General features: G+C 47.3%; 1 protein-coding gene across 5 annotated transcripts in view; it reads right to left on the bottom strand.

Annotated features, from left to right (window-relative positions):
- LOC149439178 (SLAM family member 6-like) overlaps nt 1-12204 on the bottom strand; it is an 84229-nt gene extending 72025 nt beyond the window's left edge. For all 5 annotated transcript variants that reach the window (XM_089659364.1, XM_089659368.1, XM_089659366.1 and 2 more), the window contains exon 1: nt 12073-12204. In XM_089659364.1, the coding sequence (XP_089515490.1) occupies nt 12073-12121 (49 nt within the window). In that variant the 5' untranslated portion in view covers nt 12122-12204. The remainder of the gene's footprint in view (nt 1-12072) is intronic.
- Between the last annotated feature and the right edge of the window lie 7791 nt (nt 12205-19995).

The following is a 19995-nucleotide window of genomic DNA, read 5'->3' as shown; positions in this document are numbered from 1 at the left end:
CTCCCACTGACACCAATGATGGGGCACTATTCCTCCCACTGATACCAATGATGAGGCACTATTCCTCCCACTGATACCAATGATGGGGCACTATTCCTCCCACTGACACCAATGATGGGGCACTATTCCTCCCACTGATACCAATGATGGGGCACTATTCCTCCCACTGATACCAATGATGGGGCAATATTCCTCCCACTGATACCAAAGATGGGGCACTATTCCTCCCACTGACACCAATGATGGGGCACTAGTCCTCCCAATGACACCAATGATGGGACACTATTCCTCCCACTGATACCAATTATGGGGCACTATTCCTCCCACTGATACCAAAGATGGGGCAATATTCCTCCCACTGACACCAATGATGGGGCACTATTTCTTCACTGACCCCAATGATGGGGCACTATTCCTCCCACTGACACCAATGATGGTACTCTATTCCTCCCACTGACACCAATGATGGGGCACTATTCCTTCACTGACCCCAATGATGGGGAACTATTCCTTCACAGACCCCAATGATGGAGCACTATTCCTTCACTGACCCCAATGACGGGGCACTATTCCTTCAGTGACACCAATAATGGGGCATTATTCCTTCACTGACCCCAATAATGGGGCACTATTCCTCCCACTGACACCAATATTGGGACACTATTCCTCCCACTGACACCAATGATGGGGCACTATTCCTCCCACTGCCACCAATGATGGAGCACTATTCCTCCCACTGACACCAATGATGGAGCACTATTCCTCCCACTGACACTAATGATGGGGCACTATTCCTCCCACTGATACCAATGATGGGGCACTATTCCTCCCACTGATACCAATGATGGGGCACTATTCCTCCCACTGATACCAAAGATGGGGCACTATTCCTCCCACTGACACCAATGATGGGGCACTATTCCACCCACTGACACCAATGATGGAGCACTATTCCTCCCACTGATACCAATGATGGGGCACTATTCCTCCCACTGACACCAATGATGGGGCACTATTCTTCCCACTGAAACCAAAGATGGGGCACTATTCCTCCCACTGACACCAATGATGGGGCATTATTCCTCCCACTGACACCAATGATGGGGCGCTATTCCTCCCACTGATACCAATGATGGGACACTATTCCTCCCACTGACACCAATGATTGGGCGCTATTCCTCCCACTGATACAAATGATGGGGCACTATTCCTCCCACTGATACCAATGATGGGGCACTATTCATCCCACTGATACCAATGATGGGGCACTAGTCCTCCCACTGACACCAATGATGGGGCACTATTCCTCCCACTGACACCAATGATGGGGTACTATTCCTCCCACTGACACCAATGATGGGGCACTATTCCTCCCACTGACACCAATGATGGGGCACTATTCCTCCCACTGACACCAATGATGGGGCACTATTCCTCCCACTGATACCAAAGATGGGGCACTATTCCTCCCACTGATACCAATGATGGGGCACTATTCCTCCCACTGATACCAATGATGGGGAACTATTCCTCCCACTGACACCAATGATGGGGCACTATTCCTCCCACTGACACCAATGATGGGGCACTATTCCTCCCACTGACACCAATGATGGGGCACTATTCCTCCCACTGATACCAATGACTGGGCACTATTCCTCCCACTGATACCTATGATGAGGCACTATTCCTCCCACTGACACCAATGATGGGGCACTATTCCTCCCACTGATACCAATGACTGGGCACTATTCCTCCCACTGATACCAATGATGGGGCACTATTCCTCCCACTGATACCAATGATGGGGCACTATTCCTCCCACTGATACCTATGATGAGGCACTATTCCTCCCACTGATACCAATGATGGGGCACTATTCCTCCCACTGATACCTATGATGAGGCACTATTCCTCCCACTGACACCAATGATGGGGCACTATTCCTCCCACTGATACCAATGACTGGGCACTATTCCTCCCACTGATACCAATGATGAGGCACTATTCCTCCCACTGACACCAATGATGGGGCACTATTCCTCCCACTGACACCAATGATGGGGCACTATTCCTCCCACTGACACCAATAATGGGGCGCTATTCCTCCCACTGATACCAATGATGGGACACTATTCCTCCCACTGATACCAATGATGGGGCACTATTCCTCCCTCTGACACCAATGATGGGACACTATTCCTCCCACTGATACCAATGATGGGGCACTATTCCTCCCACTGACACCAATGATGGGGCACTATTCCTTCCACTGATACCAATGATGGGGCACTATTCCTCCCACTGACACCAATAATGGGGCGCTATTCCTCCCACTGATACCAATGATGGGACACTATTCCTCCCACTGATACCAATGATGGGGCACTATTCCTCCCACTGACACCAATGATGGGACACTATTCCTCCCACTGATACCAATGATGGGGCACTATTCCTCCCACTGACACCAATAATGGGGCGCTATTCCTCCCACTGATACCAATGATGGGACACTATTCCTCCCACTGATACCAATGATGGGGCACTATTCCTCCCTCTGACACCAATGATGGGACACTATTCCTCCCACTGATACCAATGATGGGGCACTATTCCTCCCACTGACACCAATGATGGGGCACTATTCCTTCACTGACCCCAATGATGGGGCACTATTCCTCCCACTGACACCAATGATGGTACTCTATTCCTCCCACTGACACCAATGATGGGGCACTATTCCTTCACTGACCTCAATGATGGAGCACTATTCCTTCACTGACCCCAATGACGGGGCACTATTCCTTCAGTGACACCAATAATGGGGCATTATTCCTTCACTGACCCCAATAATGGGGCACTATTCCTCCCACTGACACCAATATTGGGACACTATTCCTCCCACTGACACCAATGATGGGGCACTATTCCTCCCACTGACACCAATGATGGAGCACTATTCCTCCCACTGATACCAATGATGGGGCACTATTCCTCCCACTGACACCAATGATGGGGCACTATTCCTCCCACTGATACCAATGATGAGGCACTATTCCTCCCACTGATACCAATGATGGGGCACTATTCCTCCCACTGATACCAATAACTGGGCACTATTCCTCCCACTGACACCAATGATGGGGCACTATTCCTCCCACTGATACCAATGATGGGGCAATATTCCTCCCACTGATACCAAAGATGGGGCAATATTCCTCCCACTGACACCAATGATGGGGCACTAGTCCTCCCAATGACACCAATGATGGGACACTATTCCTCCCACTGATACCAATTATGGGGCACTATTCCTCCCACTGATACCAAAGATGGGGCAATATTCCTCCCACTGACACCAATGATGGGGCACTATTTCTTCACTGACCCCAATGATGGGGCACTATTCCTCCCACTGACACCAATGATGGTAATCTATTCCTCCCACTGACACCAATGATGGGGCACTATTCCTTCACTGACCCCAATGATGGGGAACTATTCCTTCACAGACCCCAATGATGGAGCACTATTCCTTCACTGACCCCAATGACGGGGCACTATTCCTTCAGTGACACCAATAATGGGGCATTATTCCTTCACTGACCCCAATAATGGGGCACTATTCCTCCCACTGACACCAATATTGGGACACTATTCCTCCCACTGACACCAATGATGGGGCACTATTCCTCCCACTGACACCCATGACTGGGCACTATTCCTCCCACTGATACCTATGATGAAGCACTATTCCTCCCACTGACACCAATGATGGGGCACTATTCCTCCCACTGATACCAATGATGGGGCACTATTCCTCCCACTGATACCAATGATGGGGCACTATTCCTCCCACTGATACCAATGATGGGGCACTAGTCCTCCCAATGACACCAATGATGGGACACTATTCCTCCCACTGATACCAATGATGGGGCACTATTCCTCCCACTGACACCAATGATGGGGCACTATTCCTTCACTGACCCCAATGATGGGGCACTATTCCTCCCACTGACACCAATGATGGTACTCTATTCCTCCCACTGACACCAATGATGGGGCACTATTCCTTCACTGACCTCAATGATGGGGAACTAATCCTTCACAGACCCCAATGATGGAGCACTATTCCTTCACTGACCCCAATAATGGAGCACTATTCCTCCCACTGACACCAATATTGGGACACTATTCCTCCCACTGACACCAATGATGGGGCACTATTCCTCCCACTGACACCAATGATGGAGCACTATTCCTCCCACTGATACCAATGATGGGGCACTATTCCTCCCATTGACACCAATGATGGGGCACTATTCCTCCCACTGATACCAATGATGGGGCACTATTCCTCCCACTGACACCAATGATGGGGCACTATTCCTCCCACTGATACCAATGATGGGACACTATTCCTCCCACTGATACCAATGACTGGGCACTATTCCTCCCACTGACACCAATGACTGGGCACTATTCCTCCCACTGACACCAATGATGAGGCACTATTCCTCCCACTGATACCAATGATGGGGCACTAGTCCTCCCACTGACACCAATGATGGGACACTATTCCTCCCACTGATACCAATGATGGGGCACTATTCCTCCCACTGATACCTATGATGAGGCACTATTCCTCCCACTGACACCAATGATGGGGCACTATTCCTCCCACTGATACCAATGACTGGGCACTATTCCTCCCACTGATACCAATGATGGGGCACTATTCCTCCCACTGATACCAATGATGAGGCACTATTCCTCCCACTGAAACCAAAGATGGGGCACTATTCCTCCCACTGACACCAATGATGGGGCACTATTCCTCCCACTGACACCAATAATGGGGCGCTATTCCTCCCACTGATACCAATGATGGGACACTATTCCTCCCACTGATACCAATGATGGGGCACTATTCCTCCCACTGATACCAATGATGGGGCACTATTCCTCCCACTGATACCAATGATGGGGCACTAGTCCTCCCAATGACACCAATGATGGGACACTATTCCTCCCACTGATACCAATGATGGGGCACTATTCCTCCCACTGACACCAATGATGGGGCACTATTCCTTCACTGACCCCAATGATGGGGCACTATTCCTTCACTGACCTCAATGATGGGGAACTATTCCTTCACAGACCCCAATGATGGAGCACTATTCCTCCCACTGACACCAATGACGGGGCATTATTCCTTCACTGACCCCAATAATGGGGCACTATTCCTCCCACTGACACCAATATTGGGACACTATTCCTCCCACTGACACCAATGATGGGGCACTATTCCTCCCACTGACACCAATGATGGAGCACTATTCCTCCCACTGATACCAATGATGGGGCACTATTCCTCCCACTGACACCAATGATGGGGCACTATTCCTCCCACTGATACCAATGATGAGGCACTATTCCTCCCACTGATACCAATGATGGGGCACTATTCCTCCCACTGATACCAATGACTGGGCACTATTCCTCCCACTGACACCAATGACTGGGCACTATTCCTCCCACTGACACCAATGATGAGGCACTATTCCTCCCACTGATACCAATGATGGGGCACTAGTCCTCCCACTGACACCAATGATGGGACACTATTCCTCCCACTGATACCAATGATGGGGCACTATTCCTCCCACTGAAACCAAAGATGGGCCACTATTCCTCCCACTGACACCAATGATGGGGCACTATTCCTCCCACTGACACCAATGATGGGGCGCTATTCCTCCCACTGATACCAATGATGGGACACTATTCCTCCCACTGATACCAATGATGGGGCACTATTCCTCCCACTGATACCAATGATGGGGCACTAGTCCTCCCAATGACACCAGTGATGGTACTCTATTCCTCCCACTGACACCAATGATGGGGCACTATTCCTTCACTGACCCCAATGATGGGGAACTATTCCTTCACAGACCCCAATGACGGGGCACTATTCCTTCAGTGACACCAATAATGGGGCATTATTCCTTCACTGACCCCAATAATGGGGCACTATTCCTCCCACTGACACCAATATTGGGACACTATTCCTCCCACTGACACCAATGATGGGGCACTATTCCTCCCACTGACACCAATGATGGAGCACTATTCCTCCCACTGACTGCAATGATGGAGCACTATTCCTCCCACTGACACCAATGATGGAGCACTATTCCTCCCACTGACTGCAATGATGGAGCACTATTCCTCCCACTGATACCAATGATGGAGCACTATTCCTCCCACTGACTGCAATGATGGAGCACTATTCCTCCCACTGACACTAATGATGGGGCACTATTCCTCCCACTGATACCAATGATGGGGCACTATTCCTCCCACTGATACCAATGATGGGGCACTATTCCTCCCACTGACACCAATGATGGGGCACTATTCCTCCCACTGACACCAATGATGGGGCACTATTCCACCCACTGACACCAATGATGGAGCACTATTCCTCCCACTGATACCAATGATGGGGCACTATTCCTCCCACTGACACCAATGATGGGGCACTATTCCTCCCACTGAAACCAAAGATGGGGCACTATTCCTCCCACTGACACCAATGATGGGGCATTATTCCTCCCACTGACACCAATGATGGGGCGCTATTCCTCCCACTGATACCAATGATGGGACACTATTCCTCTCACTGACACCAATGATGGGGCGCTATTCCTCCCACTGATACCAATGATGGGGCACTATTCCTCCCACTGATACCAATGATGGGGCACTATTCATCCCACTGATACCAATGATGGGGCACTAGTCCTCCCACTGACACCAATGATGGGGCACTATTCCTCCCACTGATACCAAAGATGGGGCAATATTCCTCCCACTGATACTAATGATGGGGCACTATTCCTCCCACTGATAACAATGATGGGGCACTATTCATCCCACTGATACCAATGATGGGGCACTAGTCCTCCCACTGACACCAATGATGGGGCACTATTCCTCCCACTGATACCAATGATGGGGCACTATTCCTCCCACTGATACCAAAGATGGGGCACTATTCCTTCCACTGACACCAATGATGGGGCACTATTCCTCCCACTGATACCAATGATGGGGCACTATTCCTCCCACTGATACCAATGATGGGGCACTATTCCTCCCACTGATACTAATGATGGGGCACTATTCCTCCCACTGACACCAATGATGGGGCACTATTCCTCCCACTGACACCAATGATGGGGCACTATTCCTCTCACTGACACCAATGATGGGGCACTATTCCTCCCACTGATACCAGTGATGGGGCACTATTCCTCCCACTGATACCAATGATGGGGTACTATTCCTCCCACTGATACCAATGATGGGGCACTATTCCTCCCACTGACACCAAGGATGGGGCACTATTCCTCCCACTGATACCAATGATGGGGCACTATTCCTTCCACTGACACCAATGATGGGGCACTATTCCTCCCACTGATACCAATGATGGGGCACTATTCCTCCCACTGACACCAATGATGGGGCACTATTCCTCCCACTGACACCAATGATGGGGCACTATTCCTCCCACTGACACCAATGATGGGGCACTATTCCTCCCACTGACACCAATGATGGGGCACTATTCCTCCCACTGATACTAAAAATGGAACACCATTTACTCCCACTAATGCCAGTACAAATTTCTACACCCCCTGGTCACAGTCCGGCCCCCCAAAAGTCTGAACAACTGTAAATTGGCCCTTTGTTTAGAAAGTTTGGAGACCCCTGTGATAGACCAACACAACGTAGCACATAATTGTGAGGTGGAAACAAAATGAGAAATGGTTTTCAGCATTTTTTTTACAAATAAATATGTGAAAAGTGTGACGTGCATTTGTATTCAGCCCCCTTTACTCTGATACCCCTAACTAAAATCTAGTGGAACCAACTGCCTTCAGAAATCACCTAATTAGTGAACAGAGTCCACCTGTGTGTAATGTGAAGTGTTACTGAACCCCCAACAGTACAATCAGTCTGTAGATGCAGTAAAGCATGCTTGTTATACTCACTGTGGAACCTAAGGGGTTAATCCTCTGCGTTGTGTAAAAAGGCTGTTTGATCCTGACTTTTCTGATCCTCCCCTTCTTCCAGTGTCCCCCTCTTATCTCCTGATAAGAAATATCATGTGGAGACACTCTGCACATGCTCAGTTTGGTGTTTATTGCTAGAGAGGGTTTTTTTTTTTTTTTTAGGAGGGTGCATGTGATCAGCACAGGGCCGATCAGCACTGTCCAGACAAAGCTCAGGGGTTCTGCATCCTCCTACAGCAGAAGGAAAACTCCTCCTACAAGCTTTAACCAGTGCTGAGCTGGACACTGATAGAAGTCACAAGACTGCTATATACTGCTGATGAGAAAAGGGATTTAGTAGTTTATATTTTCTAACATAATAAAAATTGCATTTGCATGTTCTTTGTACTGTGGGAGACCAGATATAGTGAATGCGGGGTCCGGGCAGAGCGGATATAGTGAATTCAGGGTCCGGGGAGAGCGGATATAGTGAATGCAGGATCCGGGGAGAGCGGATATAGTGAATGCAGGGTCCGGGGAGAGCGGATATAGTGAATGCAGGATCCGAGGAGAACGGATATAGTGAATGCGGGGTCCGGGGAGAGTGGATATAGTGAATGCGGGGTCTGGGGAGAGCGGATATAGTGAATGCAGGGTCCGGGGAGAGCGGATATAGTGAATGCAGGGTCCGGGGAGAGTGGATATAGTGAATGCGGGGTCTGGGGAGAGCGGATATAGTGAATTCGGGGTCCGAGGAGAGCGGATATAGTGAATGCAGGGTCCTGGGAAAGGGGATGTAGTGAATGCAGGGAGAGCGGATATAGTGAATGCAGGGTCCGGGGAGAGCGGATATAGTTAATGCGGGGTCCGGGGAGAGCGGATATAGTGAATGCAGGGTCCGGGGAGACCGGATATAGTGAATGCGGGGTCCGGGGAGAGCGGATATAGTGAATGCAGGGTCTGGGGAGAGCGGATATAGTGAATGCAGGGTACGGGGAGAGCGGATATAGTGAATGCAGGGTCCGGGGAGAGCGGATATAGTAAATGCAGGGTCCGGGGAGACCAGATATAGTGAATGCAGGGTCCGGGGAGAGCGATATAGTGAATGCAGGGTCCGGGGAGACCAGATATAGTGAATGCAGGGTCCAGGGAGAGCGGATATAGTGAATGCAGGGTCTGGGGAGAGCGGATATAGTGAACACAGGGTCTGGGGAGAGCGGATATAGTAAATACAGGGTCCGGGGAGAGCGGATATAGTGAATGCAGGGTCCGGGGAGAGCGGATATAGTAAATGCAGGGTCCGGAGAGACCGGATATAGTGAATACTAGGTCCAGGGAGAGCAGATATAGTGAATGCAGGGTCCGGGGAGAGCGGATATAGTGAATGCAGGGTCCGGGGAGAGCAGATATAGTGAATGCAGGGTCCGGGGAGAGCGGATATATTGAATGCAGGGTCCGGGGAGAGCAGATATAGTGAATGCAGGGTCCTGGGAGAGCAGATATAGTGAATGCAGGGTCCGGGGAGAGCAGATATAGTGAATGCGGGGTCCGGGGAGACCAGATATAGTGAATGCAGGGTCCTGGGAGAGCGGATATAGTGAATGCAGGGTCCGGGGAGAGCAGATATAGTGAATGCGGGGTCCGGGGAGACCAGATATAGTGAATGCAGGGTCCGGGGAGAGCGGATATAGTGAATGCGGGGTCAAATACAGGGCAATCTTAGAAGAAAACCTGTTACAGTCTGCAAAAGACTTCAGACCAGGGTGGAGGTTCCCCTTCCAGCAGGACAACGACCTGAAACATCCAGCCAGAGCTACAATGGAAGGGTTCAGATCGCAGGGGCGGACTGATCATTTGGAAACTCGGGCACTGCCCGAGGGCCCAGGGTCAGTAGGGGACCCCATGAGATGCCCCTGGTACCTTTTTCATAGGCTTTTTTGAGTTTGGGCAAGGACACAGGGGCCCCATGATCCCCTATTGCCAGGGGGCCCCATGAGTTGTCAGTCCGCCCCTGGATCAAAGCGTCTGCATGTGTTAGAATGGTCCAGTCACAGTCCAGAGCTAAATCCAATGGAGAATCTGTGGCAAGACTTAAATTGCTGTTCACAGACGCTCTCCATCCAATCTGACAGAGCTTGAGCGATTCTGCAAAGAAGAATGGGCAGAAATGTCCCTCTCTAGATGTGCAAAGAGACATCCCCAAAAAGACTTGCAGCTGAAATTGCAGAGAAAGGGGGTCCTACAAAGACTTTGGGGGGCTGAATACAAATGCCGCCACACTTTTCACAGATTTATTGGTCACAAATTTTGAAAAGCATTTCTCATTTTCCTTCCACTTCACAATGATGTGCCACTTTGTGTCGGTCTATCACATCCAATCCCAATAAATACAGTGACGGCTTTGGTTGTCACATGACATAATGTGGAAAATTTCAAAGGGTATGAATACTTTTTCAAGGCATTGTAATAATATGAATATTTTAGTATATAAAGTAAAGTGCTTTTTAATGTTAATGTAAAAAAAATATATAAAAAAACAAAAAAAATCATAAAGCTAATTGGAAAGAATCAATAAAATTGGTTTAAAAAAGCAGGGAAAGAAAAGCATTAATTATTTCTAATTAGTAGTAACAAGGGGTTAGTCATGGTTAAATAACGTTTTATTCTAAAAAAAAAAAAATCAAAAAGACAAAAAAAAAACTAAAGAAAAAAAAAACAAAAAAACCCCAAAATAATAATAATAATAAAAAAAATTTTATTTTTGCATTAGCTACTTAAATGTAGTTAAATTTTATAAAACGGCTCCTGACAGATGAAGTTACCTACAATTTAGTTTTTTTATTCACATTTTATCAAAATCTAGAATTTTCTAGATTCAGTGCATTAAGAGCAGCTCTGTTACTATGACTGGGACTTCTCATGGTCGCCCATCAAGCTGACAGAGTCTAGGTAGATGTAAGTTCAGCCAGAAATGACTATAGGATATATTGAATACGCACTAATTTTTTTAACTACGTTTTTTTTTTTTACAAACTTTTTTTTTTACAGTGTTTTTAATTAAAAAAATAATTTAAAGAAATCTAATTTAAAAAAATCAAATAAAAAGATATAAAAGACCAAACTAATGCAGGCCATAGACTTGGAGAAAACCGGTCTTTTTTTTTAGAAAATCGTAAATCGGTCGTTCAGTCGGCCGACGTTAGTACCGATTTAGAAAAAGTCGGCTGGTTTTCGTCCCGTCTATGGCCGTCAATTAATATAATAGCGGTGTCCCTGCATAGAGCCCGTTATTATATTTGACAGAAGAAATAGATTATACATAAGAAGAAGAAACAACATTGTATCTATTGGTACTGGAATAGAAACATCTGTATCCGAAATGGATACAAATAGATACAATGTTGCAACTTTTTCTTCTTCGTCTTCTTCCTCTTCTTCCTCTTCTTCTTCTGCTTCTGCAAAATTTATTTCTTCTGCAAAATCTATTTTTTCTCCTGCAAAATCTATTTCTTCTCCTGCAAAATCTATTTCTTCTTCTGCAAAATCTATTTCTTCTCCTGCAAAATCTATTTTTTCTCCTGCAAAATCTATTTCTTCTCCTGCAAAATCTATTTCTTCTTTTTCTTTATATTCAATTTATTTGAAAATCGGCAAAAAGAACGGCCGATTTGACCATAATTACTGCGAAAATCGGTCAAATGACCAAATCGTCCGACGATTTTCCAGCATTGCCGGTTTTCTAAATGTCTTAAAATGACAAAAAACAGCCGACAGATTTCCCCACTAACGATCCGAATATCGGCCGATTTTTTTATCGGCCGATAATTCGGCAACTCTATTGCCTGCTTTAGAACAACGTGTCTTTTTTTTTTTTTGCAATATTCCACAGATGGCCGTTTTCTTCAAAGCAAAACGTATGCCCTTGTTCAGAGGTGCCACCCTTTTTTTTTTTTGGAACACGCACCAATAAAATGATATGAAGCAAGACGTAACTTACATTTTTGGAGGAGAAGAATCATCAGGGGATATATTAGAAGGTATTTCATTTTTCATCATCTAACATGTTTGGAGAGAATTTTGAGAGCGAGACAACTCTTCCGAACTAAACGCAAATGCGGGAAAAGAAGAAGTTACATCTGCTTCCTGTTAGATCTAGTAGTAGGCGGTCGTATTTAGCCGGACTTGTTCTGTAATGTTGAAGACATTACATAACTTCTCAAACCACTGCTTAACTTCTAATGTGTCTCAACATAGATAGTCTCTTCACACCTCTTGAGAACTAGTTGACCAAAATGTGCACTTTTGCTTACGGTAGGGGGGGCTTTGTGGTTGGCTTGTTTTGGCGCCAAGAGCACAAGTCCCTGCACCCACCCAACCCTCCTACCAATCTTGCCAGAACACTGTTCCTCCTGTTGAGGCCGAACCGTTCACCATCTTGTGTCCTGCTCCTTGCCATTGGCCTCCACAGAATGTTCCCAGCCATAGACCTTGGGGGGGCTTTGTGGTTGGCTTGTTTTGGCGCCAAGAGCACAAGTCCCTGCACCTTCCCAACCCCCCTAACAATCTTGCCAGAACACTGTTCCTCCTGTTGAGGCTGAACCATTCACCATCTTGTGTCCTGCTCCTTGCCATTTGCCTCCACAGGATGTTCCCAGCCATAGACCTTAGGGGGGGCTTTGTGGTTGGCTTGTTTTGGCGCCAAGAGCACAAGTCCCTGCACCCACCCAACCCCCCTACCAATCTTGCCAGAACACTGTTCCTCCTGTTGAGGCCGAACCGTTCACCATCTTGTGTCCTGCTCCTTGCCATTGGCCTCCACAGAATGTTCCCAGCCATAGACCTTGGGGGGGCTTTGTGGTTGGCTTGTTTTAGCGCCAAGAGCACAAGTCCCTGCACCCTCCCAACCCCCCTAACAATCTTGCCAGAACACTGTCCCTCCTATTGAGGCTGAACCGTCCACCATCTTGTGTCCTGCTCCTTGCCATTGGCCTCCACAGGATGTTCCCAACCATAGACCTTAGAGGGGGCTTTGTGGTTGGCTTGTTTTGGCGCCAAGAGCACAAGTCCCTGCACCTTCCCAACCCACCTAGCAATCTTGCCAGAACACTGTCCCTCCTGTTGAGGCCGAACCGTCCACCATCTTGTGTCCTGCTCCTTGCCATTGGCCTCCACAGGATGTTCCCAGCCATAGACCTTTGAATCCCCAAGGAAGGAATGTCCACCCAAGAAGTATTTTTGCTGCACCTTACTGATGGTATTCAGGAAACGGCATTACAATGACATCACAAGGACATACATTACGGAGTCACTTGACATGACACAGTCAATCACATTTAGTGGATGGCCCGCAGTAGTCACAAGTGAAAGCACATGTAGCACCTCAGTAGCCATCTCATTTACAGTCTCTCCTCTGCCCAGGGTCATTGGTACTCACAAGACTCTCTGGAGTCACCTACATGTTTCCTGGTGATCCTCCAGGAAAGTAGCTTCACGCAAGGATCTCTGACCCGGCCTAAAAGGCCTTTTGCAATCTGCTCTAGCCCCCGCTTCCAAAAGGGAAAAACTGCTGGCTCCTCCTGCGTACAGGTCCATTCCACCCGGTCTCCTGCTCTATCCAGGGCCTAAGTGTGCAGGTTATAGGGTTGCCAACTCATCATCAGGCTAATTTAATGCAGATAAGGCGCCAAGTGAGTTCAATTACCACCGTATCAGCCCCAGAACCTGTGTAATTAATATGTGTTCGGGTTTAAAGGGATGAGGTGGCAAACCTAGGTGGTTGCATCCTCAAGAGAGTGGGTGCTCGTCCCTACCTGACTTATATATGGGTGCTGTCTCACCCCTGACACCACTGCAGGAGGGCTCTACCTAAAAGAGGCCTAGAACCTGCTGACACCGTGTGCTGTAACCAGAAGTTATTCCTGTACAGAGCCACCTAGTGGCTAACTGCACCTACCTACACTTAGGCAAACTGCTGAGTCTTGACCTGTAGAATTTGCCCTAATGCTCCTCACACTCATTGGAACTGAAGAAGTGGCTTGGATAAGCTACAAAAGGTCTTTCACATTAAAGAACAAGTCCAGTTGAAAGAGCCCTCAAAAGAGCTGATGGATATTAATGGACTCTTCAGCTTTTCCCACTGGTGACTTGCCCTTTTATTGCACCCAGACGTTCACCAGCCATCCAGTACAATCAGATAAACATCAAAGCTTCCAGTCTACTTTTTGCAAAAAGTTGTCTTCCAATGTCAATGGGAGAAATTGTATCCCATCACTGGTATCAGTGGGAGGAGTAGTTCCCCATCATTGGTATCAGTGAGAGGAATAGTGTCTCATCATTGGTGTTAGTGGGAGGAATAGAGTCCCATTATTGGTGTCAGTGGGAGGAATAGTGCCCCATCATTGGTATCAGGGGTGGAATAGTGTCCCATCATTGGTATCAGTGGGAGGAATAGTGTCCCATCATTGTTATCAGTGGGAGGAATAGTGCCTCATCATTGGTGTCAGTGGGAGGAATAGTGCCCCATCATTGGTATCAGTGGGAGGAATAGTGCCCCATCATTGGTGTCAGTGGGAGGAATAGTGCCCCATCATTGGTGTCAGTGGGAGGAATACTGTCCCATCATTGGGATCAGTGGGAGGAATAGTGCCCCATCATTGGTATCAGTGGGAGGAATAGTGCCCCATCATTGGGATCAGTGGGAGGAATAGTGCCCCATCATTGGTGTCAGTGGGAGGAATAGTGCCCCATCATTGGTGTCAGTGGGAGGAATAGTGTCCCATCATTGGTATCAGTGGGAGGAATATTGCCCCATCATTGGTATCAGTAGGAGGAATAGTGTCCTATCATTGGTATCAGTGGGAGGAAAAGTGCACCCTCATTGGTATCAGTGGGAGGAATACTGTCCTATCATTGGTGTCAGTGGGAGGAATAGTGCCCCATCATTGGTATCAGTGGGAGGAATAGTGTCCTATCATAGGTGTCAGTGGGGGGAATAGTGCCCCATCATTGGTGTCAGTGGGAGGAATAGTGCCCCTTCAGTGGTGTCAGTGGAAGGAATAGTGCCCCATCATTGGTGTAAGTGGGAGGAATAGTGCCCCATCATTGGTGTCAGTAGGAGGAATAGTGCCCCATCATTGGTGTAAGTGGGAGGAATAGTGCCCCATCATTGGTGTCAGTGGGAGGAATAGTGCCCCATCATTGGTGTCAGTGGGAGGAATAGTGCCCCATCATTGGTATCAGTGGGGGGAATTGTGTCCCATCATTGGTATCAGTGGGAGGAATTTTGTTCCATCATTGGTGTCAGTGGGAAGAATTGTGTCTCATCATTGGTATCAGTGGGAGGAATAGTGCCCCATCATTGGTATCAATGGGAGGAATATTGTCCCATCATTGGTATCAGTGGGAGGAATAGTGCCCCATCATTGATGTCAGTGGGGGGAATAGTGTCCCATCATTGGTATCAGTGGGAGGTATAGTGCCCCATCATTGGTATCAGTGGGAGGAATAGTGCCCCATCATTGGTATCAGTGGGAGGAATAGTGTCCCATCATTGGTATCAGTGGGAGGAATAGTGCCCCGTCATTGGTGTCAGTGGGAGGAATAGTGCCCCATCATTGGTATCAGTGGGAGGAATAGTGCCCCATCATTGGTATCAGTGGGAGGAATAGTGTCCCATCATTGGTATCAGTAGGAGGAATAGTGTCCCATCATTGGTGTCAGTGGGAGGAATAGTGTCCAATCATTGGTGTCAGTGGGAGGAATAGTGCCCCATCATTGGTATCAGTGGGAGGAATAGTGTCCCATCATTGGTATCAGTGGGAGGAATAGTGTCCAATCATTGGTGTCAGTGGGAGGAATAGTGCCCCGTCATTGGTGTCAGTGGGAGGAATAGTGCCCCGTCATTGGTGTCAGTGGGAGGAATAGTGCCCCATCATTGGTGTCAGTGGGAGGAATAGTGCCCCATCATTGGTGTAAGTGGGAGGAATAGTGCCCCATCATTGGTGTCAGTGGGAGGAATAGTGTTCCATCATTGGTGTCAGTGGAAGGAATAGTGCCCCATCATTGGTATCAGTGGGGGGAATTGTGTCCCATCATTGGTATCAGTGGGAGGAATTTTGTTCCATCATTGGTGTCAGTGGGAAGAATTGTGTCTCATCATTGGTATCAGTGGGAGGAATAGTGCCCCATCATTGGTATCAATGGGAGGAATATTGCCCCATCATTGGTATCAGTGGGAGGAATAGTGCCCCATCATTGGTATCAGTGGGAGGAATAGTGCCCCATCATTGATGTCAGTGGGGGGAATAGTGTCCCATCATTGGTATCAGTGGGAGGTATAGTGCCCCATCATTGGTATCAGTGGGAGGAATAGTGCCCCATCATTGGTATCAGTGGGAGGAATAGTGTCCCATCATTGGTATCAGTGGGAGGAATAGTGCCCCGTCATTGGTGTCAGTGGGAGGAATAGTGCCCCATCATTGGTATCAGTGGGAGGAATAGTGCCCCATCATTGGTATCAGTGGGAGGAATAGTGTCCCATCATTGGTATCAGTAGGAGGAATAGTGTCCCATCATTGGTGTCAGTGGGAGGAATAGTGTCCAATCATTGGTGTCAGTGGGAGGAATAGTGCCCCATCATTGGTATCAGTGGGAGGAATAGTGTCCCATCATTGGTATCAGTGGGAGGAATAGTGTCCAATCATTGGTGTCAGTGGGTGGAATAGTGCCCCGTCATTGGTGTCAGTGGGAGGAATAGTGCCCCGTCATTGGTGTCAGTGGGAGGAATAGTGCCCCATCATTGGTGTCAGTGGGAGGAATAGTGCCCCATCATTGGTGTAAGTGGGAGGAATAGTGCCCCATCATTGGTGTCAGTGGGAGGAATAGTGTTCCATCATTGGTGTCAGTGGAAGGAATAGTGCCCCATCATTGGTATCAGTGGGTTGAATTGTGTCCCATCATTGGTATCAGTGGGAGGAATTTTGTTCCATCATTGGTGTCAGTGGGAAGAATTGTGTCTCATCATTGGTATCAGTGGGAGGAATAGTGCCCCATCATTGGTATCAATGGGAGGAATATTGCCCCATCATTGGTATCAGTGGGAGGAATAGTGCCCCATCATTGGTATCAGTGGGAGGAATAGTGCCCCATCATTGATGTCAGTGGGGGGAATAGTGTCCCATCATTGGTATCAGTGGGAGGAATAGTGCCCCATCATTGGTATCAGTGGGAGGAATAGTGTCCCATCATTGGTGTCAGTAGGAGGAATAGTGCCCCATCATTGGTATCAGTGGGAGGAATAGTGCCCCATCATTGGTATCAGTGGGAGGAATAGTGTCCCATCATTGGTATCAGTAGGAGGAATAGTGTCCCATCATTGGTGTCAGTGGGAGGAATAGTGCCCCGTCATTGGTGTCAGTGGGAGGAATAGTGCCCCGTCATTGGTGTCAGTGGGAGGAATAGTGTCCCATCATTGGTATCAGTGGGAGGAATAGTGCCCCATCATTGGTATCAGTAGGAGGAATAGTGCCCCATCATTGGTATCAGTGGGATGAATAGTGCCCCATCATTGCTATCAGTGGGAGGAATAGTGCCCCATCATTGGTATCAGTGGGAGGAATAGTGCCCCATCATTGCTATCAGTGGGAGGAATAGTGCCCCATCATTGGTGTCAGTGGGAGGAATAGTGCCTCATTGTTGGTATCAGTGGGAGAAATAGTGCCCCATCATTGGTGTCAGTGGGAGGAATAGTGTCCCATCATTGGTATCAGTGGGAGGAATAGTGCCCCATCATTGGTATCAGTGGGAGGAATAGTGCCTCATTCTTGGTATCAGTGGGAGGAATAGTGCCCCATCATTGGTGTCAGTGGGAGGAATAGTGCCCCATCATTGGTATCAGTGGGAGGAATAGTGTCTCATTCTTGGTATCAGTAGGAGGAATAGTGTCCCATCATTGGTATCAGTGGGAGGAATAGTGTCCCATCATTGGTATCAGTGGGAGGAATAGTGTCCCATCACAATAAAATAAATATTCCCCAGTAAACTGTTGAAAATTTCTACCCCAGCATCTCAACTTTCATTGCTGTAGGATCCTGCTCTGTCTGCACTGCTTCCCTGAACTACAAAGGAAAGGGTTAGTGCAGTCTCCAACCAGTCTGTTAGTTTTGGAGAAGGGAGGAGCAGGGAAGTATCTTACCATTCTAAGCTATGGGGCTGTGTGTTTCTATTGATGCACACAATGAAGGGAGACACAGCTCTAGTCCCTGCATACAAGGGTGGAAGGGTGAAGCCACCTTGAAACAGAAATCCTGGAACATCAGTTATGGCACTAGATTAAATCGGAACATAGGCAAGGATTAAAAGATAAGTAAAGCAACTGCTGAAATTAATTGAAAATCATGCATATACTTTATGTGGCACAAGTTTTTTTTATATATTTTTATATTTTTTTTATATATTTTATGTTGGATTTATTTTTTAAAATCTTTTTTTCTCTATTGTTTAGGGCCAGTTTGAGAAGCCCTCCTGTGGTGGAATGGTGACTGTACAGCTGGGTTCACCTAACTCTTGTTAGCAATACGACTACAGAGGAGAATACGGTATGTACAATATCTGGTGTTGAGTTGATGGTTTTGTGGCACTGTGGAGACATCTAGCCGTGAAAAAGCAGAACACAGATCAGATCTCAAGTCCTGGTTTTCCGAGCTGTCCTCCAGGATAACACCCACCAAATCAGACTTTGTTTTTATTGATAATGTTTCGCTCATGGCATGAACAAATTCTACGTGTTTTGGAGGCCAAACAGACGTCCCCTGCATCAGCCTCCAGAATTTTGATCGTGCTCAAATGGACTCGGATAAACCAATGCCAGGCAAATCTGTGGTTTTCTGCTTGTTTCAGTTTGTAGGCTATGCCAGTGTTAATAAGTGCAGTGAACGGGTTCCTTTTTGTCCGGTATCTTCTTCTATGAAGATTCACCCATCTATTGGTGCTAGTGATTAAAAAGAAAGTGAAAGGAAATCCAAAATGTTAAAGTTGTCCCTAGAATAAATGCTTAACGGAAATATTCAAATGGGGCACCTGCTCTAGGATCAATGACTCTCATGACTCGAGTCCCTGTTGGGTAGGAACATGTCAAAAGAGTAGGAGAGGGTCTGGCAGTAACCAATGTGCTACATTTTGGATTTTTCTTTCATTTTCTAGTTGTCCTTAGAGTAAAGGGTTAAGGGAAATATTCAAATGGCGCACCTGTTCTAGGATCAATGACTTTCATGACTCGAGTCCCTGTAGGGTAGGAACACATCAAAAGAGTAGGAGAGGGTCTGACAGTAACCAATGTGCTACATTTTGGATTTTTCTTTCATTTTCTAGTTGTCCCTAGAGTAAAGGGTTAAGGGAAATATTCAAATGGCGCACCTGTTCTAGGATCAATGACTTTCATGACTCGAGTCCCTGTAGGGTAGGAACACATCAAAAGAGTAGGAGAGGGTCTGGCAGTAACCAATGTGCTACATTTTGGATTTTTCTTTCATTTTCTAGTTGTCCCTAGAATAAAGGGTTAAGGGAAATATTCAAATGGCGCACCTGTTCTAGGATCAATGACTTTCATGACTCGAGTCCCTGTAGGGTAGGAACACATCAAAAGAGTAGGAGAGGGTCTGGCAGTAACCAATGTGCTACATTTTAGATTTTCCTTTCATTTTCTATTTGTCCCTAGGATAAGGGGTTAAGGGAAATATTAAAATGTGGCACCTGTTCTAGGATCAATGATTTTCATGACTCGAGTCCCTGTTGGGTAGGAACACGTCCACAGAGTAGAAGAGGATCTGGTGGTAACCAATGTGCTACATTTTGGATTTTCCTTTCACTTTCTAGTTGTCCCTAGAATAAAAGGTTAAGGAAAATATTCAAATGGGGCACCTGT

Source organism: Staurois parvus, unplaced genomic scaffold (genome assembly GCF_062004578.1).
Source record: "Staurois parvus isolate SC_StPar_1 unplaced genomic scaffold, SC_StPar_1.0 ptg001150l, whole genome shotgun sequence".
Classification (NCBI taxonomy): Eukaryota; Metazoa; Chordata; class Amphibia; order Anura; family Ranidae; genus Staurois; species Staurois parvus.
This window is presented reverse-complemented; position numbering and strand designations above follow the sequence as displayed.